The sequence below is a fragment of the Onychomys torridus genome, chromosome X (genome assembly GCF_903995425.1).
Source record: "Onychomys torridus chromosome X, mOncTor1.1, whole genome shotgun sequence".
Lineage (NCBI taxonomy): Eukaryota > Metazoa > Chordata > Mammalia > Rodentia > Cricetidae > Onychomys > Onychomys torridus.
In genome coordinates, this window is record NC_050466.1 from 64,202,512 (window position 1) to 64,220,463 (window position 17,952).

Consider the following 17,952-nt stretch of genomic DNA (forward strand, 5'->3'; position numbering starts at 1 on the left):
CTGACTTCTCAATGGGGATTATTAAAGCCAGAAGTGCCTGGACAGATGTACTACACACTCTTAAGAAACTACAGTACCAGCACAGAGTACTATACCCAGCAAAACTTTCAATCACCATAGATGAAGAAAATAAGACATTCCAAGATAAAACCAAAATTAAACAATATCTATCTACAAACCCAGCCCAACAGAGGCACTAGAAGGAAAATACCAACCTAAAAAGGTTAACTATATCCAAGAAAATATAGGGAATAAATAATCCCAGAACAACAAATCAAAAGAGAGGAAACACACACACCACCACCAACAACAACAAAAACAACAAAATAACAGGTATCAACAAACACTTCTCATTAATAGCTCTCAACACAAATGATCCCAATTTCCCAATAAGAAGACAGACTAATAGAATGGATGTGAAAACAGGATCCATCCTTCTATTGCATCCAAGAAACATTCTTTATGTTTTTTTGTTTGTTTGTTTTGTTTTGTTTTGTTTTCTCGAGACAGGGTTTCTTTGTGTAGCTTTGCGCCTTTCCTGAAACTTGCTTTGGAGACCAGGCTGGCCTCAAACTCACAGAGATCCGCCTGCCTCTGCCTCCCGAGTGCTGGGATTAAAGGCGTGCGCCACCACCGCCCGGCTAGAAACATACTTTAATATCAAGGATAGACATTATCTCATGGTAAAAGGATGAAAAAAGGTATTTCTAGCAAATAGACCTAAGAAACAAGTTGGTTTAGCCATTTTAATATCTGAAAATAATAGACTTCAAACCAAAACTAAGCAGAAGAGATGGGGAAGGGTGTTGTGGAATATTATTTTAAGATGTGTTATATTTGTTTATGCTGTGGAATAGTTCTTTAATGATGCAAAGATGTGTTGAAGTAAAGGAAGGTATATAGGATAAAGATAAAAGCCCAGGGGCAAAGGTAGATGGAATAAATTAAGAAAAGCTGTCAAGAGATAAGACAAGCTAAGGCTAGGCATTCATAAATAAGAATAAGCCTCCGTGTGTGATTTCTTTGGGAGCTGGGTGACGCCCCCTGCCCCCAAAGAGCAAAGAGTAAAAACAACCAGCTACAGAAGGACACTAAATATTCATCAAAGGAAAAATCCACAAAAGGACACTGCAATTCTTATCATCTATGCACCAAAAACAAGGACACCCAGGTTCATAAGAGATACACTTCTACTGAAGGGATTCTAGCCAGCCCAAGCATCGGGAAACATGGCTCTGGCAGGCCTTGCACTTCTCCCCCATTCCCTCTGCCTTACTAGAAACTGTTAGATTACATTCCTAAAGTGAGCCCCCAAGGTCCTTCCCTTATTTGGCCACTTCCTCCTCCTGAGGCTGACCACCAAGTTCCAGTTGCCATAGTATTGAAGTCCAGCAATCAAAAGCTCCCTGTGGCTCACCTAATTAACATGCCCAATCAAAATTAACCGCCTCATCCTAACACAGGGTTTAACCTTTTACCTTTATTTTTTCTTTTTTTCCATTTTTCTTTATTAAGAAATTTTCTACTCACTCTACATACCACCTACAGATCCCACCTCCTCCCATCTCCCAGCCCTCCCTCCCTAACCACCCCACACCCCCACATCAAGGTCTCCTGTCTTCCATATCCAGAGGGCCTAGTCCAGTCCCATGGGGGCACCACAGCCACCAGTCCACAGTTCATGGGCTTCTACTAGTGTGGCCAGTCATCTCTGCACGTCCTCCCATCATGATCACAAGTGCCCCACCTGCAGAATCCCTCCTCTCTCTCATCAATTGGAGCTCAGCCTGGTGCCTGGCCATGGATCTCTGCATCTACCTCCATCAGTCACTGGACAAAGGCACTATGATGACAGTTAGGTTATTCACTAGATCGGTCACCAGAGTAGACCAGTCCAGGTACCCTCTGGACCACTGCCAGCAGTCCAAGTGGTGTCATCTTTGTGGGTTCCTGAGAACCTCCCCAGCACCCTGCCTCTTCCTATTCCCATGATGTCCTCATCTATCATGGTATCTTCCTCCCTGCCCTCCCACTCTGTCCCTGTTCCAGCCTGACCCTCCCATTTCCCTGTTTTCATTCAACTGAAGAATGGATAAAGAAAATGTGGCACATACACAATGGAATACTACTCAGCAGTAAAAAAACAATATCAAGAAATTTGCAGTCAAATGGATGGAACTAGAAAATATCATCCTGAGTGAGGTAACCTAGACTCAGAAGAACAAACATAGTATGTACTCATAAGTAGATACCAGATGTGAGGGAAGGGATGGATACAACCAGACTGCAACCCACAGCTCCAGAGAGGCTAGCTAACAGGGAAAGACCCTAGGAGGGACACATGGATGACCCTGTGAAGAAGTGGATGAGATCTACATGAGCGGACTGGGTGTGTAGGGGGTGGCAGAGGTGAGGAGTGGGGAATGAGAACCTTTTTACCTTTATAAACTGCCATGTCTCCTCTCAATCCAGAGGCAGTCTTTTGTCTGTCCATCAGTCCCCCATCCTGTCTTGTCCTCCCACCCAAGGACAAATATCCCTTCCCCTTTTCCCTCATCCTCTATCTCCTGTCTTTATCTCTTATTCCCTGCCCTTTGTCCCTCTGGGGCAAATAAATCTCCTTTGTGCTGAGAACTTGGGGTATCTTTTGCCATTACCAGTCCCATCATCTACAGCTTAAATCATATATTGACCCTCATGCACTGAGAGTGGGTGACTTCAATACTCACTCTCACCAACAGACAGGTCATCCAAACAAAAACTAAACAGAAATGTTGGAGGTTACAGATGTTATAAACCAAATTGACCTAACAAATATTTACAGAACATTTGACCCAAACATAAAAGAATATACCTTCTTCTCTGTAACTGGAGAAACTTTCTCCAAAATCAACCATGTACCTGGAAACAAAGCAAGCCTCAACAGATACAAGAAAACTGAAGTAACTCCCTGTATCCTATCATACCACCATAGATTAAAGCTGATTATCAAAACAACAGAAACAATAAAAAGTTTACAAACTCATGAAAACTGAACAACTCTGTACTGAATAAAAAATGGGTCAAGACAGAAATAAATTAAAAACTATTTTAGAATTAGATGAAAATGAAAACGCAGAATACTCAGAATGATGGGACACAATGAAGGTGGTTCTAAGAGGCAAGATCATAGCACCAAGTGCCCACATAAAAAAAAAGAGATCTCATAATAGTAACTTAACAGCACACATGAAAGCTCTAGAACAAAAGAATAAATCAGACACCCAAAAGGAGTAGACAGCAAGTAATAATCAAACTGAAATCAATAAAATAGAAACAAACAAACAAAAAACCAATACAAAGAATCAATAAAACAGAGTTGGTTTTCAATACTGACAAACTCTTCCCAAAATTAACTAAAAGGCAGAGAGAATACGCAAATTTTAAAAACTGAAAATGAAACAGGGGACATAAAAACAGACAAAATCCGAGAAATCATAAGGACATATTTTTAAAATCTGAATTACACCAAATTGGAAAATCTAAAGGAAATGGATAATTTTCTTGATACATACCACTTACCAAAGTTAAATCAAGATCAGATAAGCATGGGGGAGAGTTTCCCTCCCCCCCATCAATGCCTGAGGCAGGGGAGAGAGCTGGTCCTACAGTCATTAACAGTTTGAGAGCTATCCCAAACCCCCACCAACTGCAACACTTGGGAGAGCAGGCCCTGCATTCCACCAGGGCAGTACAATAGAGCCAATTCGGTCAGTGCAGGTGTGAGTGAGCCATCCCTGAAATTGTGAGCATGAGAGAGCTGTCCCTATTACCCATCTGTCTTGTGGCTGCATGGTCAGAGGAGAGTTGCCCTCACTGCTCCCTCCCCATCCCATCCCCAGTCAACATCTGGGGCAAGTGGGAGAGTGGGCCCTGTGGTCATAAGAGTGGGAGAGCCGGGTTGGGGATTTAGCTCAGTGGTAGAGTGCTTGCCTAGCAAGTGCAAGGCCCTGGGTTCGGTCCTCAGCTCTGAAAAAAAAAAAAAAGAGTGGGAGAGCCAACACTGTTAGTGCAGGTGTGGGTGAGCCAGCCCTGAAGTTGTAAACATGGGAGAACTGTCCCCCTTTCATATCTGGTGGACCAACTCTACAGCCGCCCAGACCAAAACCCAGGGTTATGTCTTGGCCTGCCCTATCATCCACCCCATCTATGATCTGCTGGAACATGTGTCACACTGCAGCTTCCATGATGAAATTTTTAATTTTTTTCTTTTTTAATTTTACTTTCCTTTTTTCTCTTAAATTTTGTTTTATTTGGGGGAATGTAGGGACGGAGGGCGGATGAGAAAGGGCAGAGAAATGAATGGGATCAAGATACACAATATAAAAAACATATAAATAAATTTTTAAAAAGACATAAAATTTTAAAAAATCAGATAAGCAATTTAAATAGGTCTATAACCCCTTGTGAAATAGAAGCAGAATTAAATGTCTCCCAACCGAAAATAAAAGCCCAGGGCCAGATGGTTTTAGCACATTATCTTATCAGACTTTCAAAAAAGAGTTAATGCCAATACTCCTCAAATTATTCCATAAAATAGGAACAGGTGGAACACTGCTCAATTTGTTTTATAAGGTCACAGTTACCCTGATACCCAAACTACATAAAGACCCAAAGACCCAACAAAGAAAAAGAATTACAGACCAATTTCCTTAATAAGATGCACAATTTCCCAATAAAATACTTGCAAAGTGAATCCAAGAATACACCAAAAAGATCATCTAAAATGATCAAGTAGGCTTCATCCCAGAGATTCAGGGATGGTTCAATATACATAAGTCTATAAGTGTAATCCACCATATAAACAAACTGAAAGACAAAAATCACAGGATCATCTCATTAGATGCTGAAAAGGCCTTGAAAAAAATCCAACATTCCTTCATGTTAAAAGTCTTGGAGAGATCAGGGACACAAGGGACATATCTAAACACAACAAAGGCAATTTGCAGTAAGCCTATAGCCAACATCAAATTAAATGTTAGAGAAACTCAAAGCAATTCCACTAAAATCAGGAATAAGACAAGGTTGTCCACTCTCTTTATACCTATTCAGTATAGTACTTGAAGTCTTGTCTAGAGCAATAAGACAAACTTAAGGAGATCAAGGGGATACAAATTAGAAAGGAAGAAGTCAAAGTATCTTTATTTGCAGATGATATAATAATATACACAAGTAAATCTAAAAATTCCACCAGGAAATGCCTATATCTGATAAGCACTTTCAGCACAGTAGCTGGATACAAAATTAACTCACAAAAATTAGTAGACCTCCTATATATAAATGGCAAACAGAAATCAGGAAAACAACACCTTTAACAATAGCCTCAAATAATATAAAATGTCTTGGGGTAACTCAGGCAAGTAAAGACTTGTATAATAAAAACTGCCAAGTCACTGAAAAAATAAACTGAAGGTATCAGAAGATGGAAAGATCTCCCATGCTCATGGGTCAGTAGAATTAATATAGTAAAAACAGCCATCCTACTGAAAGCAATCTAGCAAGTCAATTAATTACATCACAATTCCAACAGATTTTGAAAGGTTATTTTTTATAGCTTCACATGGGAACACAAAAAACTCAGGATATCTAAAATAATACTGAATAATAAAAGAACTGTGGGAGGTATCTCTATCCCCAATTTCAAGTTGTACTACAGAGATACAGTAATAAAACCACCATGGTATTGGCACAAAAAGAGACATGTTGATCAATGGAATTAAACTGAAGACCCAGACATAAATTCACACACCCAGGGACAACTGGTTTTTGATAAAGAAGCTACAAACACATACTTGAAAAAAGACGGTATCTTCAACAAATGGTGCTGGTCAAACTGGATGTCTGAATGTAGAAGAATGAAAATAGATCCATCCATATTCCCTTGAACAAAAATCAAGTCCAAATGGATTAAAAACCTCAACATAAAACCAGATACACTGAATCTGATAGAAGAGAAAGTGGGTGATAGCCTTAAAGTGGGTGATAGGCATAAAGATCAACAAGGGGTCTGGATGCTAGGGTGGGGATGTGAACAGGAGGGATCAGGTGGGTGGAAGATGGAGGGAGAGAATACTAGGAAAGACCACTGGAATTTGGGGGCATCTATGAGAAGAGCTAGAAACCCAGTGCAATGGAAACTCTCAGGAATCTATGAGGATAACCCTAGCTAAGACTCCTAGCAATGGGGGATACAGAGCCTGTAGCTAGGCAAGACTTCCAATGGAAGGACAGGGACAATAATCCAGCCACAAAACCTTCAACTGTAGGAATGGCAAACCAATTACTGTTCCAGCTTGAGATCCATACCAGAGGAAGTTCACCCCTGACACTACCTGGAGGGCTGGGACTCAGAGGCTGGATAGCCCAGAGACCTAGGGTAGTCTAAGCACCTGGGATAGAACCAATCCCCCAAAAAAGTCAATGAAATGATTCCTAATGATATTCTGTTATACTCAATAGATTGGTGCCTAACCAGTTGTCATCAGTGAGGCTTCACCCAGCAACTGATGGAAACAGATGCAGACCCACAGTCAAACATTAGGCTGAGCTCAGGGAATCCTGCAGAAGAGGGGGAAGAAGATATGTAGGAACCAGAGGGATCAAGGGTATCAAAATAAAACCATAGAATCAACTAACGTGGACTCACAGGAGCTCACAGAGACTGAACCGACAACCAGGGAGCCTGCATGGGACTGACCGAGGCCCTCTGCATATACAGTTGTGTAACTTGGTCTTCTTGTGGGACTCCTAACAGTGGGAGCAGGGGCTGTTTCTGACTCTGTTGCCTGCTTTTGGGACCCTTTCCTCCTACTGGGTTGCCTCATCTAGCGTTAATAGGAAAGGAGGTGCCTAGTCTCACTGCAACTTGATATATCATGGCTGATTGATATCCATGGGAGGTTTGCCCTTTCCTGAAGAGAAACAGAGGAGGAGAAGGAGTGGATGGATGGGGAGAGGCAGGGATTTGAGAGGAGAGGAGGGAGGGGAAACTGTAGTTGGGATGTAAAAACAACAAACAAACAAATAAATAAATGGACCCCATGAAACTGAAAAGCTTCTGCACAGCAAATAACACTGTCATTCAAAGTTGCAGCCTACAGAATGGAAAAATATTTTTACCAACTACACATCTGATAGAAGGCACATACCCAAAATACATAAAGAAATCTAAAAACTAGATATCAAGAAAACAATTAACCCAATTTTAAAAATGGTGTGCGGATCTAAAGAGAGAATTTTCAAAAGAGTAAACTCAAATGGCTGAGAAACACTTAAAGAAACATTTAGCTATCAGGAAAATGCAAATCAAAACTACTTTGAGATTCTATATTACATCCATCAGAATGGCTAAGATCAATAAATATATGTACATATGAAGGTGATCTAAATGAAATCACCAAATAATGGGGTAGACAAGAGTCCCAAGTGGACATGTCTGATCATCAAATGAAGCTTCCAGTACTGAAACTGGGTTACATCTAATTGAGCTGTTGGCCACAGGAATCGCATGGGAATCCCTATACAACCCAGGCTGTGGCCAAAATATAGGTTGCTATCTACAAACTGACAGCTAGGTCCCACTGCTGAAGATACTCAAATCATTGAAGATGGAGAAGTTGAGCTGGTACCTACATAGAGCCTTTACCACTAAATTCTTGATATAGGAAGGTACTTTGCATGCTACCAAAAGAAAGAACCATAAACACCAAGTTAGCCAAAAACCCTTTGATCTACAATGGTGTCCTGCTTGCAAATATACTAGGGCAATGGTGATACAAACCTTGTGGGAGTAACCAACCAATATCTAATTTGATTTAAGGCCCAAATTCACAAAATAGAACCCATACTCCTTGGGTGACCAAGAACCTGAGACTAGATAGTCTAGGAACCTAGGGGAAAACCAAATAATACTGTTCTAAAAACAAAATAAATAAACAAAATATGTAGCAATAAAATGACTCCTGATGACAAGCTGCTATACCTATAGATCAGTCAGTGCCTTGCTCAGCCATCATCAGAGATGCTTCCTCCTGCAACTGATAGGAAGAAATAGAGACCCACAGCCACTATGAAGAAAGTGAGAGACCTTGGAACGTTCAACCCTAAATGAAATGTCTCCATCAAGTCCGTCCCCTCGGAGCTTAGAAAACCCCATGGAAGAGGAAGTAGAAAGTGTTAAGAGCCAGAGAGAATGGCAGACACCAAGAAAACAAAGCCCTCTAAATCAACATGATCAAAGCTCATATGAACTCATAGAAAATGAGGCAGTATGCACAGGCCCTGCACAGGTCTGCACCAAGTCCTCTGTGTATATAATATAGCTCTCAGTTTAGTGTTTTTTATGAAATTCTTGAGTGTTCAAATGAGTAGGTCTCTGATACTTGTACCTTCTCTTGGGTTCTTTTCCTTCTGTTTGTTTGTCTTGTCCAACTTGGATGTCTTAGTTTTTATCTTATTATATTTTATTAAGAAAAAGAAGTGAATATATATATATATATATATATATATATATATAGTAATAAGCAAAGACTTTAAGAAACATTAAATTTATAATAAAAAGTCTTAAGTATTCTATAGTGTTGGAAACTGACAAACTGCTACATTGTTCATACTAAAAGACGAGTCATTATACCTAATGAATAAAAAATGATCACCTGATACAAGGGTATGATTACATTCTTAAAATATACTTGTTAAGAAAATCTATAACTCAAATATGCTTCCTAAATACACTTCCAAAGTTTACTAATAATGGACTCCACAGGGCAAACTGCACTCCATTTTTTTTAAGTAACTGGAAAGGATGATTAAAGTAAGGACCTACATTAAATATTTAAATACACTAGCATATTTGTATTCAAACATAGAATAGTTTTCAAGCAGTACATAAACAGGATCATCTTATTCATTGGTCTTGGTCTGTTCTGGAAGCACAGACCTCCTCCTGGCTGTAATACTCAGTTTTCTATCACTCAAATCCAGGCCACAAGCCCCCGTGTGCCTTAATTTAGTCAGAAAAGGTTATGTTTGGAGGACGCTTTGGAAACCCTCAAATCCAACCCCTCACGGCAGAGACAAGCAAACCAGGACCCAGAGAGAGCAGGCATCTTGCTCCATGTTATACAACAAACCTGAATCAAATGGGTAAGTTTCTTTGCAACTCTGCCAGTGCTATGCCCATTAATTCATTGTATTGTGGTGCTGAAAGGTGGCATGCTAAGTCATCAGGCAAGATTTGGGAGTGGGTCTTTCTCATAGCCCATACTTGGACAATACACCAAATGCCCTGAACACTTTTGCCCTATGTGAGTCACTGAGCTAGCTGGGGTAGGAGGCTCTTAGGACCTCACCTCTTCTTCCCGGAGCTTCTGCTTTCTCTTCTCTTCCACTGCAGCTCTCTTCTGATCCTCCCGCTGACGTTGCTCCTCAAGTTTTCTCCATCGCTCCTCAATTTGTTTTTCATACTGAAGCTTGGCTCTTTTCTGTTTCTCTAAGATCTGCTGTTCCCGGGCAGCTGAGGAATGGAAGCATAAATGTCATTCCAAGAGCTCCTCATGCAGGTTGGATTAAGACCAAGAACACAGAAATGATAATCTGGTAAAATCCTAGGATGCAATGATTGAAAGTAACTGTTCTGTTATCTCTGCCACTAGTTAAGTGGTATAGGGCATGCCAACTATGTTATCTCTCTGCCATGATTTCCTTCTAAGTTACACAGAGACAGTAATAACAATATGTTGAAGAAAATGATACAATGCATATAAAACACAAAGCAGTGTTTCTACACATAGGAGTTATGGCTATTATTGCTATCATTAAGTCAAACTTGTATACAACAGCTAAGCCATACAGTGTCTATAATAATGATAGTTTAAGGGTATGTTCGATCAAAAACATGTTTAATGAACATGTTCAGTGATCTGGGCAAAGCATTAAGATACACAAAGCCTGTTCTTCCCATCAAGCCATTTACTAAGAAGTCCTTTCCTCTACTTAGCCAGGCTAGGGAAAGGTTCCCTGGAGAAAGCAGTGCCTGAACTGCCCGGGAGCCCAAACAAGAATCAAAAAGCTTCTTGTTGACCTTAATTCAATGGGGAAAATTATCATCTGCCTGCCTCACATCATTCCATGGTGGTCTCTATAACCAAAAGAGGTTAAAAAATAAAAGCCACCTGGGTGGCAGTGGCATGCTCTTTTAATTCCAGTACTCAGGAAGGCAGAGCCGTGAGTTCGAAGCCAGCCTGATCTACAGGACAGGCTCCAAAACTACATAGAAAAATCCTGTCTCAAAAACCAAACAAACAAAGAAAGCAAATAAATAAATAAATAAATAAAGCCTTTCTCAACTGAGCATACTGTTGTAATGCAGAAAATGAGTGTCTGTTTTCTAAGCTCTCTTGAGGATGGCCCTTCTTGATACCAAAAGAGAAGGTGGGCGCACATAGCAGATACCAGAGGGCATCAGGTCTTTCCTCAGATCAGAGGAAGCAATTATTTTGTTGTGTTTATGTGTATCGGTATTTTGCCTGCACGTATGTATGTGCACCATGTGTGTGCAGTGTCCAGTGAGACCAGAAGAGGGCATTGGATCCCCTAGGACTGGAGTTACAGACAGTTGTGAGCTGAAATGTGTGTGCTGGGAATCAAGCCTGTGTTCTTTAGAAGAGCAGCCAGTCTCTTAACCACTGAACCATCTCTCCAGCCCTAGTGGAAGCAATTGTTGTGCACAGCTCCAAGGATACTGTGTAGGACATAGTGAAGGTCCCATATTGGGTGAGTAAATGAACTGTTCAGAGAATTATGTAGTGTTTGTGATCATCAGCGTCGCTGTATGAGTTCATTCTCAATTCTCTAAACTTCTCTACCATTCATTCAGATTTCTAAAGACCTCAGAAATGACACTACCTCATTTATACTTTCTTGGACTTCAGCAGCCCAAGTATACAACTTACCCAGACATTTTTCTCTTTCTTCTCGTCTCTCTTTGGCTAATCTTTGTCTCTCATCTGCTTTTAAAAATCCATCCATGCCTACGAGACAAAAAAAAAAAAACAACCATGATCTTCAGTTTTTTTATTCTTCTTTATCTACTGAGTGCTAGAGATGGTTGGTTATATGGCCCTGGGCATAGATATACACATGTATTATCCATTGCCACCAATTCATTTCAAGGAACTCACTTCCCATCACACATTTTCAGCCAGCCCTAACAACTCAGGGGCAGCAGTCATGGCTTCCACATATGCTTGCCAATGAGTGGTGCAGTGGTGCTGACAACCATTTAGTTAATTCTTGTCCCAAGGCCTGGCCCTGGAGGGGTCAGAAATGCAATTGACACAGAAACCCAGAAGTGTTCAGAGAAGCTCACCAGTCCTATTCTAATCTGGCTTGTAGGTCTAGCGCAGAATAATTTAGGGGAGAAGAAAAGCTAAAAGGTGAATGTGATTTTGGATATCAATTATTACACAGACAAAAAGATTTAATTTCCTGAAATAATCAATTGTGATGAAGTCATACAAGCACCTCAGGAGAGCACTGTAAAATGCAACCCTTAAGTTTAATTTTAGTTCTTCCAAGTTTGCTTTGATGTCAATCTTAGTATCTCAGAACTACAAAGAAAAAAATGAATGTAATATACTCCTACATATTTACCATGCAAATATTTGTAACAAACAAGATGAAACAAATACCAGCTACCAAAAAATGTCCAGGAAATATCCCTGCATCTCCATATCCTCATCCCATTCTCTACAAGGCCCTACAGGGCTTTCTAAATTCAAGATTAAATAAATAAGGGCTATTTAAGTTTAGAATAATTTATTGCAATTGTTTACTATTGGTTGTTCATGAAAATTAGCTATATACAGCTTAAGCATATCATTCTGGAGAAACAAGATTTTTAATGCAACCACAATCTCAGTACCTGGGCCCTTCTTCTCTGGGAACATCATACCAACTTCATAGTATGTTTTCTTGTCATACTAATCTGTACTTCTAGTGACTCTTCTATTTTCTATTCAAAGGAGAGTCAGGGAAGCCAGGCCTACAGTGTAGGTACTGGAGGGGGGATGACATCACAAATTGAGTTGTCATGATTTACAACATAAATTTGGTTTTGCAGTGTAAATTATATATCAGGTATATTAAAGCTCAAGAGACAAGTACTAGAAAAATACAACCCCTGACTACAAGTGACATGATCCATGTTTGTTTTTAGTCAATTCTTAATTATTATTAGACTGTTAACAATATGAATACCATCATGCACTTAAAGACCCAACTCCAACTCACTCCAGGCTCCCTACAATGTGACTCCCTTTTCAATTTTACCTCAGTGCCACCCCCACATCTTCTAGCTTACATTGCCTGCCTCTTCCACCACCACTGCCATTTTTTTAATCTCCAAGATCCATGAAGCCCCATGTTCTTTCCTGTACACATCTCTCTAACTTGGCCTCCCTGGCAGCCTCCAGAGCTATGTATATCTGGGATAGCTCTAGGTTTGCCCAGTTCCAACTACCACCTCTTACCCAGTGTCTCCAAGACACACACACAAACACACACACTCTGCTGTAAGGAAGCCATGAAGTTAGTGTTAGAGGAGTAAGAAGAAAACATCACATCTTTCTTATCTTAAAACACTTTTAGGTTTTAGTCTCTACCTCAAGTTCCACTGGTATGAATTTGTTCTGTCTGAGAAGCTATAAAAACCAGGAAGCCTGGTCAGATGCAGCCACCAGTACCCATACCGACATGCCTACACAAGCCTTAATTGGCACACCACACCACAATCTTAATAACAGGTCTGATTTACATCTGAGGCAAGTCTGGGGAGTTATCAAAATATTCTTCAATTACAAAAAGAAAAACTGGAAAGAAAAAAAAAACAGTCAAAAAGCTGAAACTGCCCACAAACACCCTGAGGCTTTATAAGGCTTTTCCATGGACATGCAAGGTCTCAGGCTGCCCTCTTGTGGTCATATGTAAGAGACACAAATTTCTCTTCCAGAAAATGTTTATGATCAGGGTCATGGTCACCATCAGCAGCTTCATCATAATAGAAGTGACAAGCAAGCAGTTACTATGGACCAACTGCAGCCAGGAAGGGTGGTATCAATGCATGCCTTTAATCTCAGTCATTAAGAAGTAAAGACATGAACATTATTTGTTTCTCTCTCAGACTAATGGTTTAGAAGTATTTACTCAGCTCTATCTTAGAGACTGATCTGGGTGGAGAATGAGTGAAAGCCACAGGACTCTGGGAACAACTTAGGTTCCTCCTGGCTTAAGCAAGCAATTCAACTTTGCCTCACTAATAACAAACAGCCTAACATGGGTAACCTGGAATCTCTGTGCTATCCATTTGATAGCCATAAACTACACATAACTATTTAAATGTAAAGTAATCCAAATTAAATACAAGTTTAGGCCGTGGGTGTAATGAATTCATGAAATGATTGCCTAGCAGTACAAGGCCCTGGATTCAATCCTTGATACTCAAAACAAACAAATTTGAGTTCAGTTCCTAGGTCACATAGTACATATTAGGCATTCCATAGGCCTACTGGATTGCTACGCTACTGCACAGGAATGGTGGAGAATCCTGGCAGCTCACTCCTGTCATTCTCTCCCCTGAAGTTTAGTGATGCTGGCTCAGATGAAGAAAAAGAATACATGAGTTCAATCAAGACTGAAGTTTCACTGGATGTGGTGGTTTGGATAAGAATGGCCCCCTTGCTGGGCAGTGGTGGCGCACGCCTTTAATCCCAGCACTTGGGAGGCAGAGCCAGGGGGATCTCTGTGAGTTCAAGGCCAGCCTGGTCTACAGAGTGAGTTCCAGGAAAGGAGCAAAGCGCAAAGCTACACAGAGAAACCCTGTCTCGGAAAAAAAAAAAAAAAAAGAATGGCCCCCATAGGCTCATATATTTGAATGTTTGGTTCCAGTTAGTGGAACTGTTTGGGAAGGATTACAAGATGTGGCCTTTGTTGGAGGAGGTGTGGTCTTGTCGGAGGAGGTTTTCCACTGAGCGTGAGCTTTGAGGTTTCAAAATCCCACACTAGGCCCAGTCTGTCAGTCTGTCTGTCTGTCTGTCTGTCTCTCTCTGTCTCTCTCTGTCTGTCTCTCTCTGTCTCTCTGTCTCTCTCTCTCTCTGTCTGTCTGTCTGTCTGTCTCTCTGTCTGTCTGTCTGTCTCTCTCTCTCTCCCTGCTGCCTGCAGGTCAGGATATAAAGCTCTCAGCTACTGCTCCAGTGTCATGCTTGATTACTTCCCACCATGATGATCATGAACTAACCCTCTGAAACTGTAAGCAAGTTCCCAGTTAAATACTTCATGACCTTGGTCATGGTGTCTCTTCCGAGCAACAGAACAGTAACTATGATACTGGGTAAGACACTTAAGGTCCCAACCCCCGCTTCCTCCTCACAGCATATGTCTCTCCTATTTAATGGTACAAACATTTCAAGAACATTCCCTTTTAAAGAAAAGGTAAATAACTCATCTCCAGCTTCTACTTTTTGACTACTGACAAACCTGGAGGCTGACAAGAGACCTCTAGACTCATCCCAAGATAAGGAGAGACAGAAAAGAAATGAAATGTCCATGAACTTGATCAGATACGACTAACAGCCAAAAACAGCTAAATTTAAGCCAGAGGAATCATGGGAGATTAACATGAACACCAATGTCAGGAAATGCTTTCTAAAGAAATGATATACTCAAGGATTTAATTCCAAAAGTAAGTCTGTGTCATCTAAAACCATAAAGTTTGTTTTCATGTCCAATCATCCTCTATCCTACTGTGCTTTACATGTGGACATTTCTTTCTCCCTTCTTAAAAAAAACAGAGACACAATTTTATCCTGTAAGCCCCTATAAGAACAGGTGGCTAAAAGACCTGTGCTCATCAGGGGTTATGAGGGCAGGGGTAATAGGAAGTAGACAGCTATAATGGGCATGGGGAAGAGGGTCCTTAGGGTGACATAAAGGTTCTCTATTTTGACTGCATTAATATCAACACATTGGTTGTAACATTGCATTATAGTTAAGAGATCTCTCTGTAATATTTACCATAACTGCATGTAAATCAACAATGACTTCAAAATAGAGACGTTTAATTATGAAGAATACAAATCTGGTTCAAGGATGAAGCCCTGGGATGGACCCAACCCAAAGAGGTAGAGCAGGATACCTTAGCTGAGATAGCCTATTCAGAAGGTGCTGTGTTAGAGATACCCCTGTTCCCATTCTAGATGTAGTAACACTTGCCAAGGCGCATTCACATAAATGTGTGCCTCTGAAACACAATTAATACAAAATAAAAAAGTGATACTAAGCAAGCAAATAACAGTATAATCCCACATTTCACTGATACACTATTAGTTGGAATAACTTCCTGTTATCTTTGAGCTGCAGCAACACATTCTTAAAACTCATTTTGAAATAAATTTTATTAGCATGAAGCACTCTACTAGAATATTAATGAGTGACTAGCAGTCAATTATCCAGGATACTAGTAAGAACTATTATTGAAATTCAAAGTTTCTAATGGAAGCCATCTGTTTTGTTTTAAAAACTTAATTGAACAGTGGATGTTATTTTATTATTTATCTTGGCTTTTTGAGAAAGGATCTTGCTATGTAGCCAAGATGGCCTCAGTCAAAATCATGCATTCCTCCTACTTCAGCCTTTAAGTTACTGGGAGTACAGCCATATGTATTACCACATCTGGCTCTGAACAAGAATATATATATGTCTTGTTTTTCAAGACAGGGTTTCTCTGTGTAGCTTTGCGCCTTTTCCTGGAACTCACTTGGTAGTCCAGGCTGGCCTCAAACTCACAGAGATCTGCCTGGCTCTGCCTCCCGAGTGCTGGGATTAAAGGCGTGCGCCACCAACACCCGGCCAAGAATATTTTAAAATAACTTTAAATTACACTCAGTCTGTGCAATGAAACTTCAATGTCTAGGGGGTTGAAATCAAGAGCTTATATAAGAGCAAGTACAATGAAAGCCATCACTTTCTGTGGAGAGTCCTCCCATATCCCTTAATAAAGGGTCAGGTAAACTCTGGCCTGGTAGCTACATGAATACTGACTTAACAGTGGTTCTGGTTTATACTGTGACTCTCTTTTAAACACATGGAAGCCAGACCACTGCTTCCCAGCCTTAGCTACACAGTATAATCACCTGGGGAACTGTGCTGGATCGTTCTGTCAACTTGACACAAACCATAGTCATTTGAGAGGAGGGAACCTCAATTAAGAAAATGTCTCCACAAGATTGGTCTGTAGGCAACCCTGTAAGGCATTTTCTTAATTGGGAAGGTGAGCAGACCATTGTGGGTGGTGCTATCCCCAAGTTGGTGGTCCTGGGTTCTATAAAAAAGCAGGCTGAGCAAGCCAGGAGAAGCAAGCCAATAAGCAGCACCCCTCCATGGCCTCTATATCAGCTCCTGCCTCCAGGATCCTGCCCTGTTTGAGTTCCTGTCCTGACTTCTTTTGATGATGAACTGTGATGTGGAAGCATAAGCCAAATAAACCGTTTCCTCCCCAAGTTGCTTTCGTCATGGTGTTTCATCACAGCAATTGTAACCCTAAGGCAGGAATTTTTAAAAACCATACAGATGCTAGGGTCTCCTTTCAAATCCTAGTTCAGTTATTCTCAGGCATAGCCTGGGCCTTGGTGCCTTATAAGTTTCCCACCAGATTCTCACGTGCATCCAAGCATGAGAATTATCCTAGCCAACAGTTCTGGGGGTGGGGGCATATAATAGCAGAAAACAGGTTGTTTTCCTGAGTTTCAATGGACTGGGATGGAAAGGGTCTGTTTCTAACAAGTTCACAGTAAGGCTGATACCATTGGTCCAGGGCCCATAATTAAGAACCACTATTTTAGACCAATTCTAGAGCCCTGCCTGTGGCTCCAGAGCCTTGCAGAAGGGCTATCAAGTAAATTTACACAGTTCTCAATCACTTGCTCCAGTGCTTCCCTCATGCTATGATCACACGACAGGATCTGTTTTTTGTACTCTTGCCCTGTAAGCTCTTGTCATCTCTGAGTTCCCAGAACCATGCAGATCAGAAGTACTTAAAAATGATGAATAAATGGGTTGGGGATTTAGCTCAGTGGTAGAGTGCTTGCCTCGCAAGCTCAAGGCCCTGGGTTCGATCCTCAGCTAAAAAAAAATGGGTCATAATTATGTTCCATTGATGGAAATCTCCCATTTGTTGAGCATCCTAACTTTGTATCCAAAGGGTCCTTAAAAATAACCAACTTGTTGGGTTAGGTGGTACAAAGCCTTTGATCTTGGTACTCAGCAGGCAGAAGCAGGTGGATCTCTTTAAATTTGTACACAGCAAGTTTCAGGCCCTTCAGGGTCACAATGTTGTATCCCTCATGGCCATTTGCCCTCTTTACTATGCATTGGTGTTCTTCCCTTTGTCTTCTAAAAAGGTATTTATTTGTGGTATGGGGACTGAACTCAGAGCGTTTGTGCATGTGAGAGCAAGCTCTCTACCAATGACCTAAATCCCCAGCCCTCCTTTTAAAAACTTTATTTTAATACAGGGTCTCACTCACTAAGTTGCTCAGGAGGGGCTTGGACTTGCAATCCTCCTGTCGCAGCTTCCCAAATAGCTTGGATTATCTTTTGCTATGCTGGGTATTAAACCCAGGGCACTGTGCATGCTAAACAAGATGATACCAACAAGTCCCAGACCCAGCACTCTCTTCTGAAGTCCTCAAGCACAGGAAGCTCCACCTCCATTGGCTCCCTCTTACTGTCTCCCTTTATAGTGTATTGGACAGGACAGAAGCTTCTCTTAGGATTTTTGTGCTGGGGGATGAGCTCAGGGACTTCAACTACAGAAGATGTGATTCTTAAGGATAGAACCTGTATCCTATTTCCTCCTGT

At 40.9% G+C, this 17,952-nt stretch overlaps 1 protein-coding gene across 4 annotated transcripts in view; it reads right to left on the minus strand.

Moving 5' to 3' along the window:
- Map7d2 (MAP7 domain containing 2) overlaps positions 1-17,952 on the minus strand; it is a 121,619-nt gene that overhangs the window by 57,445 nt on the left and 46,222 nt on the right. For all 4 annotated transcript variants that reach the window (XM_036174429.1, XM_036174427.1, XM_036174426.1 and 1 more), the window contains exons 2-3: positions 10,992-11,069; positions 9,390-9,553 (exon numbers count right to left, since the gene is read on the minus strand). In XM_036174429.1, coding sequence (XP_036030322.1) covers positions 9,390-9,553; positions 10,992-11,069 — 242 coding nt within the window. The remainder of the gene's footprint in view (positions 1-9,389; positions 9,554-10,991; positions 11,070-17,952) is intronic.